The following is a 20,528-nucleotide window of genomic DNA, read 5'->3' on the forward strand; positions in this document are numbered from 1 at the left end:
ATAGAGTAGTTTGATTATGTGATTAACAACAAATTCTACTGCAAACAGTTCAATTTTCCTTAAGCAGGTTAAAAAAAAATTTAACTTACTGCAACTCTAAATATACTTTCACATTTTTAATACTTCCAATACAAACCATAACATGTAACATAGGGTATATATTAATATAATTACTTTCTCATTGGAATTAATCAGAAAGAATTTGCAGATTTCATTTTATTTAAAAAAACAACAACAAATAGAACAGAAGGAAATATGGCTAAATGGTTAACATTGTTAAAGCTGGCTGTTGGTTACATTTTTGTCATTTTCTGTATCCTTGGTGAATTAATCATTTAAAATGAAATAAAGCTTTTGGGCCCACCCCAATTTGTCTAGAGCAGCTGCCGCCCCCGCCACATCAAGGGGGCGGCCCCAGCTGTAGCCACCGTCACTTCCGCCCTCGCAGTCGCCGCCCGCGGCTCTTATCTAGCTGTGGACGAGCCTGACGCGGAGCAGCGGCTTTGGCGGTCCTGGCTGTAGGAGGTCCGAGAGCACTGCTCCTCCCGAGGGCGCGGGTGTTCGGACTGGTGAGTGAAAGGCTGTTGATGTTCTGCATTCATCCAGACAGGGCGGTGGGGCGAGTGGCCCGGTAACTGGGAGAGGATTTGGAGGAGCTCTAGCTAACAGATTTTCCGGCTCGCCCCTCGGGAAGGGGTGGGGCGTTCGCGGGATCTGACTGCAGTGGGAGGCCTGTGTCCTCGTCTGCCTTTTTGGGGGCCCATCCTCTATCCCTCAGCCCCTTTCCTGTGGCGCCACCCCCCACTCGAGTGGCTTTAATCACTGAGAGGGACTAGCGGTCGCAGCACTCGCCCACCTCTCCCTGCCTCTCCTTCCTTCTCAGCCCCTTTGCGGAGCACTCCGTGGCCTTTCTGTCCCCATTTTGCAGCTGGCTGCTGAATGGTAAATTGTTAAGATTTTTAGGTAAATATCTTGACAGAAAAACAAATTATTCCCGGGGAAAACTATACCCACACTCGTTCTTTTCGCCCTTACCTGCCACAATTGGTTTGGTTCTTCGATTTGAGCTGATAATGTTTTTGGGCTCTCCTGTTGACATTGTGGGCCCCTCCCCCGCCTCTTGCCCCTGCCCCTCCCCCTCCCGGTGTATCTAGCACTCAGGGACACACACAAGCGCGTACATACATACATGTGCGCGCGCATGCGCGCACGCGCGCACACACACACACACACACACACACACACACACACACAGAAACATTCTTTTGAAGCCCCCCCCCCAAAATCAAGGTTCCTGCGTGGCTCCTCCCCGACACATCCGTGGACACACACTCAGACATGTTACACCCTTCAGTGCCTTTCCCCAGGTACACATACATACACATACACCCTCACCCTCCAGGAGTGGCCACATACATATATAAGGATATCCTCAGAATGCTGGCTCCTCTTTCATAGGCCCCTTACCTACAAATGGACAAATGCACCCCACACATGCCTTCACACACCCCTCCCAAATGCTCCCTGCTCCTGTGTGCTATGTATGTGCACAGATAGCTGTCCTTTGTTGGTCCCTGTAGTGCACATACTCACACAGAAATCCTCTTCCAGGGATACTAACATTTCTTCACTGTTGCTTTCCATTTTGACAAACACACACACACTCATAGACACACCTGTCCAGTGCCACCATACCCTTCCTTGCCTGCTACAGACACAAGCCCACATGTCTTGTCATACGTATAATCACACATGTACATTCTGTTTCTCTCATACTTACACATGCTCCTCTCCTCTGAAGCCACCCCACCTACCCACACCTATAATTTTTATACCCACATCTAGAATGGGTCTTATTCCATGTGACACATTTTTTTCCGATGCCACTGTCACCTGCACCTCCCCCCTACAAACATAGGCATCGTTCCATTGCATGACTGCTGATTTCCCTTCTCCTCTCCTTCTGACAGACATGTATGAACTAAGTGCACACACAGTGATCTATATTTTCCACCCTATTCCAATTTGCAATTCTCCTGTATGTGTGCAGGACTCAGAGAAACGCAGACACTTCATAAAAAACCTTCAGCAGTCTTTCCTCTTCGCACATTGGCACAATTCCACAGTACTTCACCCATCTACCCAGCATCCAGTCACCCCTCATTTTCTGTCAGATTCTCCCCTAAGTCTGGCTTTCCTACAAACCCAGTTTTGTAATCATTTTGCCAACATTAAAAATGTGTTCCAAGTCTACACCTGACAGTCACTGGAATGCTACTCCAGGCTTTAGAAGAAAGTGAAACTAATTTTAAAGGCCCCTTACTCTTTTTGTTACCTGCCTGCTGAAGCAGAAAGAAATCTCCCTCCTCCTTTACTCTGAACTGATTTGACCTTCCCATCTCCAAAGTGTGTGCAGGGAGCAGGAGCCTTTCCACTCAATCCCCAGCTTTATTGGAAACCCTAAGTCAGAGCAATGGGTTGGAAATCTAGCAAGCCTCTATGGCCCAAGCCAGCAGGAGGGTATCAGTCCCATACAGGCAGGAGATGGCATACAGGTATGGAAAAAGGCATGCTTATGTCAGTTTCAGGCCATCCATGAGCCAGCAGGAAAGGATTTCCAGCCAGAGGAAGACGGCATCTGAAGTCCCAATGCACAGATCAGTCCCCAGTCAAACCACCAAGAGGAGCCGATCACCATTTTCCACCAGTCATCGTCGCTGGGATGGCAGTGAGAGTTTGGGAACCATCCTGAATGTTGATAATGAAGACTACTCCAGGTACCCGCCAAGAGAGTACAGGGGTCTGGGTAGCAGAAGAGGAATGGCTTATGGACATATTGACTCTTTCCGGGCAAATGATAGCGAGGAGGAGGGGGCTGGGCCTGTGGAGCGAGTGCCAGTGAGAGGGAAAACTGGCAAGTTTAAAGATGATAAGCTGTATGACCCAGAGAAAGAGGTGAGGTCTTTGGTTGGGTTGTCCCCCCAGTTCTCTAGTTTTAACCATGATGTGAGAAAGGAGCTTGACAAGCTAGACCCAGCCCCTGCAGCCAGAGGCTCTGTTAGCAGAGTTGAGTTCCTGAAGCAAAAGAGCGTGGCTCCTCAGACTTCTGCTGATAGCAAGGTGGCTACAAAAGGCGAAGGCCTGGAGAGGGAGAGACAGGAACAGAATTTACCTGCATGTCCCAGCAGGGCTCCTGTGAGTATTTGTGGTGGTGGGGAAAACATCCCTAAGGGTGCAGAGGAACCGGTTGTGAGGCCCAAAATCAGGAATCTGGCCAGTCCAAACTGCGTGAAACCAAAAATATTTTTTGATACTGATGATGATGACGATATGCCACACAGTACTTCCAGGTGGAGGGACACTGCCAGCACTGGTGAATGCCGCTCCGGCAGCCTGGCAAGGAGAGGCAGAGGTGAGAGTTCAAGTGGCTACTCTGAGCCGAAGTACCCTGAGGACAAGGGGGAAGCCAGGAATGACCAAATGAAGCCAGAAAAGGTGCTAAGACGGCGATGGACCATGGCTGACCATGACTTCTGGACATTCAGTGATGATAACAAATACTGCGATGAAGACTCTGACAGTGACAAAGAGTGGACTGCTGCTTTGCATGGGAGATTTCAAGGTTGGGAGAAAAACCTGTCATCCAGTGGCGAAAGCTGGGAGACTCTGCCAGGGAAAGAAGAGCATGGACTTGAGCCAGCCAGAGTGAATGCCAGAGTGAATGCCAATGCCCATGCCAGCCCTAGTGCTAGTGCCATCACTGGCAGTAATTGCAGTGATGAACTTGAAGTTCGAAGACCATCTCTTCAGGATGTGGAGCGGGCATTGCCAGAAGAAGTTCCTTGGCTCCAATACAATGAAAATGAGAGCAGCAGTGAGGGGGATAATGATTCCGGTCAGGAGTTTCTGCAGCCTGGGGTCTTCATGCTGGATGGCAACAACAATCTCGAAGATGACTCCAGTGTGAGTGAAGACCTAGAAGTGGATTGGAGCCTCTTTGATGGATTTGCAGATGGGTTGGGAGTTGCCGAAGCCATTTCCTACGTGGATCCTCAGTTCCTCACGTACATGGCACTTGAAGAACGTCTGGCCCAGGCGATGGAAACGGCCCTTGCACACTTGGAGTCTCTAGCTGTGGATGTGGAGGTGGCCAATCCACCAGCGAGCAAGGAGAGCATCGACAGTCTTCCCGAGATCCTGGTCACTGAAGACCACAGCACAGTGGGGCAAGAAATGTGTTGCCCCATATGTTGCAGTGAATATGTGAAGGGGGAGGTGGCAACTGAGCTGCCATGCCACCACTATTTCCACAAGCCGTGTGTGTCCATCTGGCTTCAGAAGTCCGGCACCTGCCCTGTGTGCCGCTGCATGTTCCCTCCCCCACTCTAAGACCAAGGCTTTTTCCTTCTGGTCTGCCAGTTTTCCCCATCTGAAATCCACAATACTGCAGGAGCCCTCTTAAAATTAACAATTGAAATGAAACCAGTCCACTAATCTACTACACCAGGATGATTTCTTGTGATCATTTCCAATGTGAAACAGTTGTGTACGATTGCATTAAAAATCATACTGTGTTTTAGAGGTTAGAAAGGGAAAACTTTCTAAATGCTACTTGAGATTGCAATAAGAACATACATTTTCTGACCTGAATATTGAAATCAGTTGCATTTGTTTCTTTAGTAGAATATGTTGCTGTTAATTATAACATCTAGCTTATCTGTTAAACATGTCCAAAAGGTATCACCATTTCTGTTGCATGTTATAGGTTAATGTTCCTGTAATTGCAGTGCCAGTAAAACTTATTAAAGTTATTCTTTTGGTTTTACATGCTACAGTGGAATTGTTTGGTTTTGGCTAAAACAATAATACTAAGTGACTTTTTAATAGATCCCTTGCATTTGCATCAAAATAGGGCTTTTGGTGTTCCGAATAGTAGAAAAACTAATTTCACTGGACATGCTGACTCTGACAACAGCAAAATTAAGGGTAATTATTTGTAAAAGTAGGAATAAAGTATGTTTATCAAACAACTATGGGGCAAAGGCTGCATAGCGAATACTCTGTCAGTCTATGCTATGGGAAGGAAAGAAATGAGAAAGCATGGCAAAATGACAGAAGAATGGTAGGAGTAAAGCCAAACTGAGTGTAGGAGTGGAGTTAAAATCCGCTTTTAGAAAACGAAACTCCCAAAGGGAATGGGTAAAAAATATGAAGCTGTATGTGGATTATATACGTTAACACAGTGACACAAAAGGGATAGAAAAATGTATGCCAGATCAGTGCTGAGGCACCCACTTACACAGTGAACAGGCATTAGCATCTGGCCATATTGTCTTCAGTTCTCTCTCTCTCCAGTAAAGAGAATTTTTCAGGTACAAGTGAAGTTCCTCACCCATCATATTTACCTTCCTCCACAGAGGTAAGCACTACCCAGGAAATGGTGTGTTTACTTGTCTGGTTTTAGGCATATGTGTGTATATGTATATGTGTACATATGTATATATGTGTGTGTATATAGGTGTATATCTATATCTATATATATCTCTGATATAGAGTGTTTCTGTTTTTAAATGGACATAATTAATAGAATGTGTGTATTGTTTTGCAACTTGATTTTTTCACTCAACATTGTGCTTGAGATTTATCCATTTTCATACATGTTGATCTAGTTCATGCATTTTAACTGCTGTATACTAAATATTCAGTTGTATGAATTACCACAGTTTATTTATCCACTCCTATCGGTGGACATTTAGGTTCTTCCCAGTATTTTGTGGCAGTGAATATACTAACAGATGTCTCTGTGTGAGTTTCTCTAGGGGTAAGTATATGAAGGTGAAATTTCTGGGTCTTAGGGTTGGAGGTAAAATTTTTGGGTCTTAGGGTCTGAGCATCTTTATCCAAACTAGATGTTGCCAAACTACTTTCCAAAGTGCACTCATGTATCCTCCTCCCAGTTTCTGAGAGCTGTTTTCAGCTCCAGCAGCCTGGATATTGTTAATGTTCAACCTCACTGGCAACCAGTGACATGGAAATTAACACAACAATGAAACATTGTGTCCATCAGAAAGCAATGGTTTTTCTTTGTGATAATATCTAGTTTGGGCTAGGAAGAGAAGAAATGGGAACACTCCTGCTGTTGGTGTGAATGGCTATCTTTCAAAATCTAAAGTGGGGCCTGCCCTTCATCCTGACTTCATTACTTTGGTAGTGTGGGTTAATACTATGCAGCAGTTAAAAACTGTGTATACTGACTGGTATGGAGAGATCTCCAAGACATAATGTTAAGTTAAAAAAGCATATTGTAGAGCAATATGTAGTCTTTATGTAAAATAAAAAGTTACAAAACCAAACTATATATGAAAATGCAAAGAAGTATCTAGAGGCTACATATTTAACTAATGGCAGTGTTTACCTTTGGGGAGGGACAGGGGGTTGGGGGAAAAGAGTGAGGAAGAGGGTTTTTGATTTTTTTTACCCAAAATAATTTAAAAATTATAATTAATTTACTTGACTTTTTTACAGTGTCAGTGTATTTTCATGAATATTAACAAAATAAGTAAAATCAAAACTTTTCCAATTAAAAAAATATTATTATTCTCTCATTGCAAGTATGGAAACATAGGTAGAAGCACAGTCCTTCTTTTCTGCACCTGGTCAAGCTGGTATTTATAACTTCGTCCCCCGCAGACATTCTATGTTCCACCTTGGCCTTCTGCCAGCACCTCAGCTGTCATGAAACTCCACAGTGTGTGAACTTAGAGGCCCTTGTTGGGCGGGGTTATGGTGGTTTGCCTAATATTAACCTTTGCTGTACCCTGACAGGTACCATGCCAGGAGGTAGGTTAGGAGCACCCAGAGATCCTGGTAGTCATTCCACTCCCTTGCATCACAGGAGCCCTAATTTCCCTTTGATTCCAAGTTAGTCAATCTAGGGAAGGGGACTCCTCCCCAGCGCCTGCTGTATCCCCTTGCTGGTGTTGGAGACACCTATCACTGTAGAGGGCCCTACTGGAGGTGAGGCGCAAGCTCTCTGGTGCTCTCTCTCTCTCTCTTTCTCTTCCCCCCGCCTTTCCAAGGAACCAGACCTGGGCTCCAGGCCCTGAGCAGCCAGGACTTGGGACTTCAGCTAAGAGCATCAGACACTAGTGTTTAGAAATTTAAGTCTGGAGGGAGGAAGTCAGAGGAGCCAGGATCACCAAGTGTTTGCTCCTGTGCTGTTGTGGTGATGACAATGTGGCTCAAGCTGAGGGTGCTGGTGGCCAGTAGCTCCTGTGCAGGATATGGCTGTGTCCTTGGCTGCCCAATTCCCTTGTTCCTGCCAGTTTCTGATTCTTCAGCCTCCCAGAAAATTCCCCAAGCCCCACCCCCTCAAATCTTTCCAATAAAACTGCTTGAACTAACTAGAGTTGGTTTCTGTTGTTTGTAATAAAGAACTACAAATGACATGCTTGCCAATACCATAGGCCACTTTTATGCATTTTCCTAGTCATATGAGATATCCCAAATGGCCAAGGGTCAAGCAATTTCTGTTTACAATGCAGTGGACCCTTTATTGGCACCTGGAGCCATGGTTCTGTAACAGCAGGCCATGGGGGCTGCTACACATGAAGCAGTCATTTTTTTTTTTAAATCTTTTTTAAATTTAATTTTTCCATCACCATGTATCCCCTCTATGCCCTCTTCCACCCCCCCCCGCAATCACCATACAGTTGTCCATGTCCATGAGTTCTCTCTTTTTTTCTTTTTCAAAGCTGTCTTTTTTTTTCTTCTTTTTTAAAAAATATATCTGTATTGATTTCAGAGAGAGGAATGGAGAAGGAGAGAGAGAGATAGAAACATGAATGATGAGAGAGTCATTACTGATCGACTGCCTCCTGCACACCCCTGACTGGGGATAGAGCCCTGACCAAGAATCAAACTGCGATCTCCAGGATCCTAGGTCAATGCTCAACCACTGAGCCACTCCCGGCCAGGCTCAAAGCAGTCATTTTTGAGAGTAGTTATTCGGTGGGTTCATTGAAGGTGCCACCCACCATACTACTTGGTTTGTGGCTGTTATATAAATAGCCTCACATTTTGGTCACTGATTTGTAGCATAAACCACTATGTCTTGCAAGAGAGCACCCCAGCTTCCTGAGGTGGTCCCTCCAACTGGCATTACAACTGAACTGTCATAAGGCCCTTCTTGGATCAAAGACACTACTTTGTTTTAGCCCTCTGTTCCTGCTAGATCCTTCTATGTTTGTTTCTGGACCTCTGACCTGAAATGTTCTTTCTAGCCTTGTCAATTCTACCCATCGAGTCCTGTTCACAAGCAAGCTCCTGAAAACAGTATTTTCTAATAGCCCTAGCTCCTTCTCTCTCTGGGTCCCATCTCTGTGGTCCCTGAAGTCAGGAGCTATGAGTCATTTCCATAGTTCTTGCACCCAGTGCTTTGCTCAAGTATTCAGCAACACTTGCTAGCAGGATGAGAGTTCCTCTGCTAGGGTAGGTTCAGAGCAGGGGTTGCATTCAGAGAGCCCAGGAGGAGTCATGGATTCTTGGCCCAACCAGGTTCATTGGATCTAACCTTAGCCCCACTCCCAGCCCCAGTATTTGCAGGCCCTGGCACCCCTACTTGTCCCCTCCTATCACCCTCTGTTCCCTTTTCTATTTGTCCTGCTGAGTCTGCAGTGGTTCAGAGGCTGTTCTCAGGTCCAGAGCCTGTGGCTAGGAAATGGTGCTCATCTTGAAGGTTGAGGAATATATGGCAACCAGCCTCAACATACCTCTTTGGCCTGAATTGAACCTCTAACAAACATGAAGCTGATGGGGTGCTTGTCCATCTGCCATCTGGCCCCAGCCTTTGATGAGGCCTAGCATGAAGCAAGACAGGTTCTGGAACCACTGAGCAACATTTTTAGCCTGCCTTGACATTTGCTTCTGTAGAAGGACTTTGCAGCTAAGCACATAACTGTAGGTTTCGGCTGACCCCTGGGTGCCTCCCATCCTATTCCCTCCCCCCAGAATTTCCTATCTCAAAGAGGGCAGTCAAATGTTAGGCCTCATCACCCTTTCCGTTGAGATATTTCCCCAGACTCCTTCACACTCAGTGATGTCACTGGATCCACCCATCAGCCACAGAAGGTGAATAATAAGGAGGCTCAGAGAGAGAGTGGCAGTTCTGAAGAGAGAGCAAGATTATGTGTGCTTGGCAGGGGCAGGCAGCAGGGGTGTCTTCTCTGCACCCATCCCAGCTCCAGTGCTGTCAGGAGTGGGTAGGGGTCTGGTCCTCAGCAGAAGAGCCCAGATTGGCTCCAGCCAGACCCCCTTTGAGTGCTCTGGTCACCAGTGGCACAGGATGCCAGCCTCCCAGAAGCATGCTGACAGATCAGGCAAGATCAGCCTGGGGGCACCCAGACAAGAGGCACTAGGCCTTTGTGTTGGAGGAAGGGGAGAAACTAGACATGGGATCGGGGGTACGGGTGGGTTCTTCCACAGGAGCTGGGGACTAGGAGACAGTAAGTGCTTATAGAATCAGAAGACAGCTGAAGCAGGGCCTGGAGCCAGCCTGAAGGAAGGTAGGGACAGAGCAACAAACTCCTGAAGACAAATCTCCAGGGACCCAGGGGAACCAAACCCAAAGCACTGCTCAGCCCAGATCAGGCTTGCATTCAATAAATGCATTGCTGCCCACTGTGCACTTGGAGCTGGGGATCAGAGCCGACTAGTTCAACAAATACAGGGGTGAGCAAAAGTAGCTTTACAGTTATAATACAAATAAATAATACAATAATTAATAAAGAATAATACAAGAGTAAACTGTTTCAAATACTCATGCCTGTAAACCTACTTTTGTCATACTTTTGTATTTATGGATCTGCCTGTGGTGTGTTGGATGGGGGCCTGCAAGAGATGAATAAAGCTTAGTGCTTTTATTAAAGATCTCATAGTCTAGTGTGTGAAACAGGCCTATAAAGAGAGGACTGCAGCCTTCTGTGGACAGTATTACATGGAGGCAAACACATGTTGACCTGGGAGCAAATATCCTGCCTGGCCATGCTGGGAAGGGAGCTGGTGGCTGGAGGCATCCTGGGTGAGGCCACTTGAAAAGCATGAGTACACATTAGCTAGGTAAAGAAAGGGAGGGAGAGAGGGTAGGCTGGGCCTTTTGAAAAGCTATCTATCAGTGGGAGTGTCAATTGGTTTATTGGAAGGGCCTGTTAGTGAAATACATTAACATTTAAAATCCACACACTGTGAACCAGCAATTCCACTAGAATTTCTCCTACCTGAGCAGAAGTACAAGGTTGTTTGTACAAGGATATTGACTGTTGCATTGTTTATAGTAGCAAGAGATGAGACTGGAAAGCATTTCAATGTCCATCACTGGGGCCTGGTTACATAAATGATGGCACAGCCATCAGATGCTTCACTAGACAGCCCTCAGCCAGCATGCTGCAGATCCACAGCTATTGCAGTGCAAGAGTATCCAGAAACCAAGAAGTTACACAAGTGAGGCACAGAATAGTGGGCACAGTTACCATGCATGTTTGCAAGACGTACATACACATAGATACTGCCTGTCCCTAGAATGTTTCTGGAAAGATACACAAGAAACAGGCACTGAGGTCAGGGTTGAGAAGGAGCCTCACTTTTAACTGTATGCCCTTTGTCCCTTTGGAGTTTTTTGTTAATTTGATTTTTTTAAACCATGTGTAGACATGGGAGGGTGGGGAGAGAGAGAGAGAAATGAGGGAGGGAGGAAGGAGGGCAGAGACCTCAGGCAAAGGGGACTGAATGAACAAAGGTGGGGTGGGGGGTGTATGAAATAGTATGACAGTATGGCATATGTGCATGACCCCTTGGGAACCAGAAACTGGCCCAAGCAGGCCCGATAGGGAGAAGAGGAAGCACAGTCTAGCTGGCCTCATGAGGACATGGGGTGGGGACTGAAGAGTGGCCCAGTCCCCAGAGTAGGTCCACTACCATCTCAGGTATGTGAAAGACACTTCCAGATTGTATATGTGCAAAACAGAGAGATCATCAGGAAATCTCCCATCATGTAAGCTAACAGTGCTTCTCTGTCAGTAGGGGGTTAGAGGTAATTTTAATTTTCTTTCAGTTTTGAGGGCATTTCTCAAATTCTCTTCCACAGGCAGGTGATCAGGGAGAAAAAGTAAAAATAAAATTGGACTGTTACTGGAACACTGACTCAAGTCTCTGAAGGCCGGTACTTCCTGAGGGAGGCCAGGTGGGCCTTGGCAGTCCCCTAGTCCTAGTCAGTAGGGCTATTGGAAAGACCTGCCATCAAAACAGTTTTCATGCTAATTAACTGTGAGTGTGAGCAACGCACATGCCCTCTTTCCAGCCTTGGTTTGCTTATTTATAAAATGGGACAAAAGAACCCCTATGTCATAGGGTAGTTGAACTGAGCAAATTAAATAATGGATGGACAAAATCTGCTATATATGCATCAGGAGATGGTGGTTGTTGGTTGTTCCCATTTCTCCTGGCTCTTTTCTGTGGGCTGGAGCAATAGGCATGCAGGGCTCAGAAAAAAACCCACTAGTCCCTGGTGGAAAAACCCCCTCCACACATATCGTTTTTCTCTTCAGTAACTCAGTGAGGCTGACTCCGGATGCCTGTCCAGGTCTGGAGAAAAATGCTTAGCAGGGAGTCCAACATTCCCTTTGGAAGTGGAGTGTGGCAAGAGGGGGAGGAGGAGGAAGCAAAATGTTTGCTACTTTTTTCTTTGCAATTGACTCTGCTGGGCCGAGGTTCTTTGCTCATCACTGTGCACAGATGGCAGCTGAACCCCTCTTGGTGAAGGGCTTGGCTTCCTGTGGAGTATGCCCACCCCTCCAGGCCCACTGAGGAATGTGGGCTATCCCGGCTGGATGGGCTCTGTGTCTGCCCCAGCCCTCCTCAGGCCTAGATGAAGGAGCTTCTGTGTCACTGGCCTCCTGATTAGACATGGCTGCCACATTAACTCCTCCTTCACCTGCTGGGCACTAGGAAAAGAAAAGCCCAAGACTTGCCCAGAATCCTCCCAGCTAGGAGAGTGGCTGCCCTGGAGCCTAGCTAGGTCTGTGGGGGGTCAGAAGTTCCTCCTAGTCACTTTTTTCCTAAGTGGAGGAGTCCCAGGGTACCAGGGTCAGGCCAGTGAGGGGTGGGGGCCTCTGTGACCCCAGTCCTGGGTTGTCAGCCAAAGCCTAGAACATACACATGTTCTGATGGACTTGATGGACCCCACATCCTGAGCTAGTGTGGGTTCTGCAGAGGTACAGCTGGTTCATGGGTTGTAGGTGGGCAGCCTGAGGTAGAAATGGTGAGGCCCGCCATCACCAGAGGAATGTGTAACTGGAGTGTTAAAATGTCTCTTCCTTCTCTGCCATGGATGGGAGGGGATCTTTATTATTATTTTTCTCTTCTCTGTATTCAGAGAGCCACTTGACTACTTATTAACTCTGGGTCTTGAATGGGCCTCAGTTTCCTCCTCAGTAAAACGGGGATGATAACCTCATGGGACTGCTGTGAAGATGACACAAGGGGCTAGTGCAGTGGCAGTACATAGGGGACACTCTAGAAGTGGCATTTCCTTCCTATATTTATTAATTGCTTCCTTTTGTGGAGCACTGGAGAATCCAGAAGTGACTAAGATTGGTCTCTGACCTCATGCAGTCTTAGGGTTTTGAGTCCCTGGGGCCTCTAGTCAGGCTTAACCTTGAGTCCTGTTTCTTTTTTCGTTTTTTTTAAATATGTCTTTTACTGATTTCAGAGAGAGGAAGGGAGAGGGAGAGAGAGACAAAAACATCAATGATGAGAGAGTCACTGATTCACTGCCTCCTACATGCCCCCCAGTGGGGATCAAGCCCGCAACCCAGGCATGTGCCCTGACCGAGAATCAAACCCCAATCTCCTGGATCATAGGTTGATGCTCAACCACTGAGCCACGCCGGCCGGGCTTGAGTCCTGTTTCTGACCTTGGGTTCTAACCTGTCCCTGACACTCTGGCACTGCTCAGGTCCAGTTATATGACTGAGGCCCAGGCTTTCTCTTGCTGGCTCAGCCTCTGTGGCCTCAGCCTGCAGCTGGAGCCCACAGTCTGGAGACAGTCCACCCTGGACAGCAGGCCAGCCTGCTACCAAACATTTCTGGAAGTGTATTGTGCAATTTTCACAATAGCTCTACAAGGAAGGTGCTTTGATCACTAGTCTCAAAGATACCTGCTTTCAGGTCCCAGCTCTGCATATCACTTGCTCTGTTACCTTGGGAAAGTGTCTTAACCTCTCTGCGCCTCAGTTGTCTCACCTGTAAAATAGGAGTTAAATAATAGTAACTCTCTTTGAGAGGAGCAGTTAAAGTACTCATGCCTATTAAGCTCTCAATACTTGTTAAACGCCATCCTTAAGCAACCTAGGTTCAGAAAGGGAAATGACTTGCTCAAGCTAATCATGGGCTCTCTTGGATTTCCCATACTGGCTTCTTGACGGGCCGTTGCAAGCACCTTCTGCCAGATCCTTGAGATTCAATCCATTGCCTCCCAGGCAGGCCTCCCTCTGGGCTCCTATAACTCAGTCTATCATCAGGCCTTGTTTCACTTTACTTAAATAATAAAATTAACAATGCTAATAGAACTCTGAGCTTGCACTTTAAAATATTGGACATATTCAGTCCTATGTAGCTCTATGCGGTAGGTGCTATAATCAACCCCCATTTTCCCTGTAAGAAAACCAAAGCACAGAGAGATTAAGTGATTTTCCCAAGGCCACACAGCAATAAATGGTAGAACCAGAATCCAAACTTAGATGGGCTGGCTCCAGAATCACTGTTTTTATCCATTATGCTCTGGAGGGAAGTTTTAGTCAGCCCCACCCCACTGTAGCAAGCCCAGCCACATCTGACACAAAACTCCTCAGGAGCAGGAGCCAGATCCTATTTATTCACAGCTCAGTGTGCCTGGCATATGGTAGGTGCTTAATAAATCATTGTTAAATGAGTGAATGAATGAAACTAAAATAGTGTGTCAGCCATGGGGAGGGAGAGAAGAGACAGATTGGAGAGATAAGAAAGAGAACTGACCAGATTAGAGACTGATCCAATTGGGGATATGAAGAAGTCTTGGATGAATCCCAAGATTTGGACTTTCGGGTGACTGGATGATGAGGTCATTTACTGAGATAGGAACCCTATAGCAGGGATGGAATGCAGGGGTGGGAGAGAGGCATTGATGAATTCAGTTTAAGGTGTCGAGTTTCAGGTGTTTTTGAGACATGAAGGGGGATGTCCAGGAAGCTGTAGGACACAAGGCTTGGAACTTAGAAAAGTGATTTGAGCCTCCTGCCCAGCCCCCTCCGTCGCCCCCACCCCCTTCAATCATACTCTAAACCACTGGCCCAGTGGCCTTTACTCTTCCTACTGGGAAGGAAAGGAAGGGAACTTTGATGGTGGAAATGGGGGGGGGGTGCTTTTCTAAACCAAACAAACGTACACACAGTGCCTGCTTGTTGAGGATCAGCTTGCCTGGCTCTGGGCACACATAGGCTGGCTTCCAGGGTAGACCCCCTCCCACCACTCACCGGCCCCTGCTGCCTGCTCCCTGCCAAGGTGAGCTCTGACAGGGCGACTTGTCATCTTTTCAACACCTCATTTTTCCCTCCTTACTCACAGCCCAGGGAGAGGTCCTTCCTGTTTGCACACCTCGTAGGCTAGGCCAGGAGGAGGAACAAAAACAGCCTTCATGAGGCAGGGGGAGGGGAGGGCAAAGGGAGAGGGCTGTGGGGAGAGGAAAAGGGGGAAGAGATGGAGGGGAGGAGGAGGGGGAGGAGGAGAAGGTTAAGGACCCAGCTCCTGCCTTCCCTCCGCCGCCAATCTCTCTCCCTCCCCCCCCTCTCCCTCTCACACACACACACACACACACACACACACACACACACACACACCCACCCACCCACCCACCCCTGGGAGACTGATTCCCAGGTCAACCCAAGAAGGTCAGGATTCGAGCTGGGTTTAGAAACTAGTTACCACATCTTCCCTACCTAGAGTTGCCCAACCCAGAACATCCTGCTCCGTCCCCACCCCCAGCCAGCCTAGGTCCTGGGCATCTTTTCCCAACTCCCTCACCCTTTATCTCTGCGTGTCCAGTAGGCCTGTGACCTCTGGCCCCAAGCCCAAGGCTCCAGTAAGTCTCCTCCTGGAAGCCCCGCCCCCAGCAGCGGGGACCTCAGGTAGTCCCCGCCCCCTTCCTGCTCCCGCAGCTCCAGCCCCTTCCAATTAGCAGAGTCTCGGATCCCCTCAGCTGGGAACCTCCTGCCCCCCTGCTACCCTTCCCCCACTCGGCTCCCACGTGGGGAGCCAGGCTCCAAGGCTTGGCTGCCCCATTCACTGAGCCCTCCTCTATTGTCTGTGGCCTGTCACTCAGCAGGGCATTAGCATTTCTAAAGCCCGCTTCTAGTCGCTGCTTTGGCACAGCCTGGGCAGAGGAACTAAGTCCCATAGAACAACAATTACAAGTAACCTTCAAGAGCACTTTAGAGTATATAATTCACGTTTTTGCACAGCTATTTCACTTACTTCTCACAACAGCCCTCAGCAGTAGGACACTGACATCCCGAGAAGTTTGGTGAGTTGTTCAAGGTCACAAAGTAATTTCTAAAGCCAAGATTTCAACTCAGGTTTATCTGATGCAAGAGGCCACATTCTTTCCACTACCCCATCTTGCTTCTGTCAGGCTGAGCTTGCTTCTACTTGGCCCGGCTTTCTTAAGAGGTGAGCATGGTGGTTTGAGGCGCCTGGGGAAGGAGCGCTGGATTTGGCCTACAGAGGAAGTCCTGGTTGGTACCCTATATAGGCGGTGACTCCTTAAAGCCAACACCTGGGGAACATGGCCTGCATGGGGAAGTGGTGACAGGCTCTACAATCAGATGCCAGGTTCATATTCCAGAAGTGGGGTGGCCTTAGATAAGTAACTTAACTTCTTTGTGCCTTAGTGTTCTCTTCTATACAATGGGTGAATATACGTAAAGGACATAGACTGTTAACATTATTATGTGCTCCACCAACAGTCCTCCTGGGGTCAGGAGCAGCATGGTGTGACCAGAGAATAGCTTTCTTACCAGACAGCCTAGGATTCAAATCCTGGCTCAGCCATTTACTAGCTGTGTGACTTTGGATAAATAACTTACCCTTTCTGGGCCTCAGCTTCCTCAGCAGTAAGATGGAGATAATAATAGTTCTTATTTTCCAGAGCTGTTATGAAGATTAATATTTACCCAAGCAAATGTTTTCTCAAAAGGTAGACTGCCATAGACACTACATGCTTTAAAATTTTTGTTAATAATTCAAGATCCTATTCAAGATCTTTACCTCCTTCACCTCTTTCTGCCTCACCTCTGACTCAGGGATGCCTCTCACCCCTCCTGGGCTCCAATTGCTTCCCAGTGCCTGAGCAACCCCTAGACTATAGTAGATGAAACATTTCCTGAGTCTCCCCATTGACACTAAAATGTCGGAGATATCCAGAGAACACAAGAATTTCCACACTTGTACCCCGGTTCTCCTTTGGATGGGAAAATAAGCCTTCACATGTGCTCAACACTTGGAAGCCTACAAAGTCCGTTCCCACCTGTTAGTTATGGCATCAGGCTCTCTCTAACAACAGCTCTGGGGTACAGCAGGGCCCGGTAGGGCGGGCTCTGCTTAGTCCCTTACAGATGAGGTGCAGAGGCTCAGAGAAGGGAAGAAACTTGCTTACATCTCCCATAGCGAGTCGCTGAGACCAAGTCTGAAACAATGCTCTTGGGTAATGTCCTAACAAAATGTCCTGTTTTCTGTGTTCTGGTACCTATTTACAAGGCTTTGTTCCTATAGACACATATGTTGGACCATTGCATCCTCATAAAGTCTTGAATCACCAAAGAAAAATCATTTCATAAACTAGAAGTAGAATGCTTATTTTAATTCTATAGACTTGTGACCTTGGTGATAAGGTCATTTGAATGCAATGATGACTTTAAACAGGCTATATTTTCTTTAGAAGAATCATTTTAATAGGCCAAACTTGTTCCAATTGTATTATAACTAGCCCATATTACTCGGAAACTTCTTTGTCTTGTCAAATCTCAGGCTCAGAGCCCTGGTAAAATCCCTCCTTTAAAGGCCGTGACTCTGAGCTGGGCCAGGAGGCAAGGGTGTGCAGTTGGTGGGTTGCAGAATTCCCAAGGGTGAGTGTAGTTGGTAAAGCATATTCAATGTACCTATTCCCCCTGTCCCCATGGTTTAACCTCTAGAAAGTCAAGCTTGTATCCAAACCTTTTTGGTTAGTATTGGATACATAGAACACCAGGGAGTGGTATGCATGACTGAAGACTGAGATGTACTTAGCCAGCCAGGTTCTCTAAAAAGGTGAGAACCAACTGCTTGGGACACCACCGGGCTAACTTCTGCTCAAACTTTTGTTATTGGAAAGATAGCCTGACTTGATTTGCATAGGTTTAGGAGTCTGTCTGTGACAGTCCCAGCATCCACTGGTCATGAGGAATGAAGTGCCCAGCTCCATTTAACCAGGAATATTTCCAGAAGAGGCAGTAGAGGCCACAGTTTTAGGTACTGGAGACAGGGTGCTCATTACTGTCTGGATTTGGTTTCCATTGATAACTAGTACCACAGGTGTGCAGGAGAGACAAGAAGGAGTGTAGGAGTAGGAAGTTCAAGGTAGAAGGGTCTTTAGGCCAACCCCCTCATTGTAACATCCAGAGAAGGTGAAGGGTTTACCCAAGATTGCCAGTGACTTAGCATCAGCACCAAGAGTAGACCAGGTCTCTAAACCTCTGAGTCAGTATTCTTCCCTGGTCTCCACATAGCGTACCTACCCCACTAGCTGCTTATCTTAGTTGTCCTCTGTTTCTGGGCTTCCTCCAGGCCCACACTCTGCCTCTGGATCTGTGCTGCTCAATATGGAAGTGTTGGAACTTAGATGTACTGGAAGTGTAAAATACGTACTGGTCTTAGAAGACTGAATGTGATAAAAAGAAAGTAAAATATCTCATTAATAATTCTGATATTGATTACATGTGGAAATGATACTATGTGAGTGAAATGAAATGTATTATTAAAATTAATTTTACCTTTTCTTTTACTTTCTGAATGTAGCTACTAGAAAATTCTATATGTGGCTTGCATTGTATTTCTATTGGTCATAACTGTGCTAAATCTCCAGCAGAAATTACTGTGTTGTCAGTTCCAAAGAGAAGTCTTGACAGGGCAGGGAAGGTAAAGGAGGAGAGTTCTAACAGATGGAAAGCAGGGAGGCCAGAAACCCCAGGGTTGGAGGTGGGGTGGGAATCAAGCATGTAGGTAGTATCTGGTAAGGAGACTCTGATAGGCGGGTCATGGAGGCAAAGCCACAGGGTATGGGATTTGGAGGCTTTACTGTAATCCTAGGAAGACTGGGAGGATGGGGAGAGAGCAGCTGCCCTGGAAGGCAGTGATTATATATTTGGGAGCCTGATCTCTATAGTGGGCTGAATCCCAGTTCTGCCACTTGCTGTGTGACTTTGGAGAAGTTTCTTAACCTCTCTGTGCCTCAGGTTCCTCATCTGTAAAATGAGAGTAATGCTAAGAGTTCCTAAGTCTTAGGATAAATGTAAAGCTCTTGCAACAGTGTCTGGCACATACTATCTACTCAAAAGGTGCTAGTTTCATTATTATCATTACTTGTCAGAGAAGCAAGCTCTCTTACGGCATCCTTTTGCAGTCCTAGGATGGGCCCAGGCTGATGGGTTAGGGACTAACTGTTGGATCTAGGGTACAAGGCAGAGGCACAAGCTGGTGTGAGACCAGTGGCAGATGATGTTGATCCCCCACCAGGAGCCTGGGTAAAAGCTTCAGCTGAGGTTGGAGGTCAACCCTAGGGCCCAGAGTGGTGGCTCTATGGCTACAGCTGTGGGCATAAGAGACTGCAGGCCCAGGAAACCAAGCAGCTTGGCCCAACTCTGCTCCCACTGCTCTTTCTAGGACCATCCCTAGACGTGAGAAGCTTTGTCCCAGCCCTGCCATGCACAGGGATTCTGGGCCTCAGCTCTGCAAGGGAAAATCACATGGAGACATATAAATCCCTCTATCTCTAGCTCAGATAACAAGGCCCACCTTGCTGTGAAGCAAGAAGCAGCACTCGACTGCTCAAAATGCTGCTGTTTCTGCCTGTGCTTGTCTCTAGGCTTAGAGAGCTTGTATAGGCATACACAACACTCCATTGATATTCTCAGTCATGCCCAGGAATGGAGCTCTCCTTCCCCCTGATAATGGAGTTGCAGCCTGGGTCTGGCTCTGCTGATAGCTGAATCTTAGAAAGTGTGTCCTGCTCCCCTCCCTCCTCCTCCACCCTGCTATGTCTGAGGCCCTGCAGAGAGAAAAGCACCAGTGTCAATAGTAGACTTGGAACAAAAGGATGTAGGAAATACTTTTTAATGTCTGGCCTAATCCAGTGTGAGGCGTAAGACATTGGAACAGGAGACCCAGTGAGGCTAGGATGATCCAGTCTGAGGAAACGAGTGATTTCTGGTTCCCCTGTGGCTGATATTCCCCCTCAACTTCAGAAGTGGGAGAGAAGACTTGCCCATCTGTTTGGAATTTACTGTAAGAAAGAAAAGAGATGGGGAGGGAGAGAGAGGGGGAGAGTTTGAGAGATTGAGAGAAAGGTTGAAAGAGAGGTTGAGAGAGAGAGGTTGAGAAATTGAGAAAGAGAGGTTGAGAGAGAGGTTGAGAGAGGGGGGTTGAGAGATTAAGGGAAAGAGGTTGAGAGATTGAGGGGCGGGGAGAGAGGGAGAGAGGGAAAGAGAGAAAGCACGTACACTGAAAGAAAATGTTATCTCTTTGGCCACCATCTCCCCAAACCTGCTCTTTTTTTTTTTTTTTTTTTTTTTAAATATCTTTATTGATTTCAGAGAAAGGAAAGGAGGGGGAGAGAGATAGAAACATCAATGATGAGAGAGTCATTGATCGGCTGCCTAGCCCGCAACCCTGGCATGTGCCCTGACCGGGAATCGAACCCCGATCGCCTGGATCCTAGGCCGATGCTCAACCGCTGAGCCATGCCCGGCCGGGCCCCAAACCTGTTCTTTAACATTGATCCTTGGCAGCATTGGCATGGACACCAACACAGTCAGGGGTTTCAAAGCCCCATAGGGCAAGGGCTTTGAATGGACAATGTGCCATCGGTTCCTGCCAGGCTGGGATTCTTAAAGTGAGGCTTTGTCAGTTCCTTAGGCCCAAGTAACAGAGCAACCATCACCAGATGCTTCTGGAATTGGGATGTGTGTGCACACACAAAATATCTGTGCGTGTGTATGCATGTATGTGTTCTGGAGGAACATTGCCAGTGAAGCTCTGCCAGGAACCCAGAGGGCATTCAGAGAGAGCCTTAGCCTCATCTCTGGTGGGCATGGATGGAGATGAGAGCTAGAGGAGACTTGGCAAGGAGGTAGGCAGATCTGAAGGGAGGGAAGGGGCGGGGGAGACCATAACAGGGCTGAAAATGAAAC

At 47.2% G+C, this 20,528-nt stretch overlaps 1 protein-coding gene across 3 annotated transcripts in view; it reads left to right on the forward strand.

The window, feature by feature from the left end:
- Nucleotides 1-480: 480 nt before the first annotated feature.
- The window catches only part of PJA1 (praja ring finger ubiquitin ligase 1), a 40,854-nt gene continuing 20,806 nt past the window's right edge, over nt 481-20,528 (forward strand). The window contains exons 1-2 of one of the 3 annotated variants that reach the window (XM_016203890.2): nt 481-569; nt 2,583-4,825. In XM_016203890.2, the coding sequence (XP_016059376.2) occupies nt 2,596-4,389 (1,794 nt within the window). In that variant the 5' untranslated portion in view covers nt 481-569; nt 2,583-2,595 and the 3' untranslated portion in view covers nt 4,390-4,825. Of the gene's footprint in view, nt 570-2,579; nt 4,826-20,528 lie in introns of those variants that run through there. The other 2 variants (XM_087829333.1, XR_015716449.1) reach the window with 2 other exon arrangements.

Source organism: Miniopterus natalensis, chromosome X, assembly GCF_054644295.1.
Source record: "Miniopterus natalensis isolate mMinNat1 chromosome X, mMinNat1.hap1, whole genome shotgun sequence".
NCBI lineage: Eukaryota > Metazoa > Chordata > Mammalia > Chiroptera > Miniopteridae > Miniopterus > Miniopterus natalensis.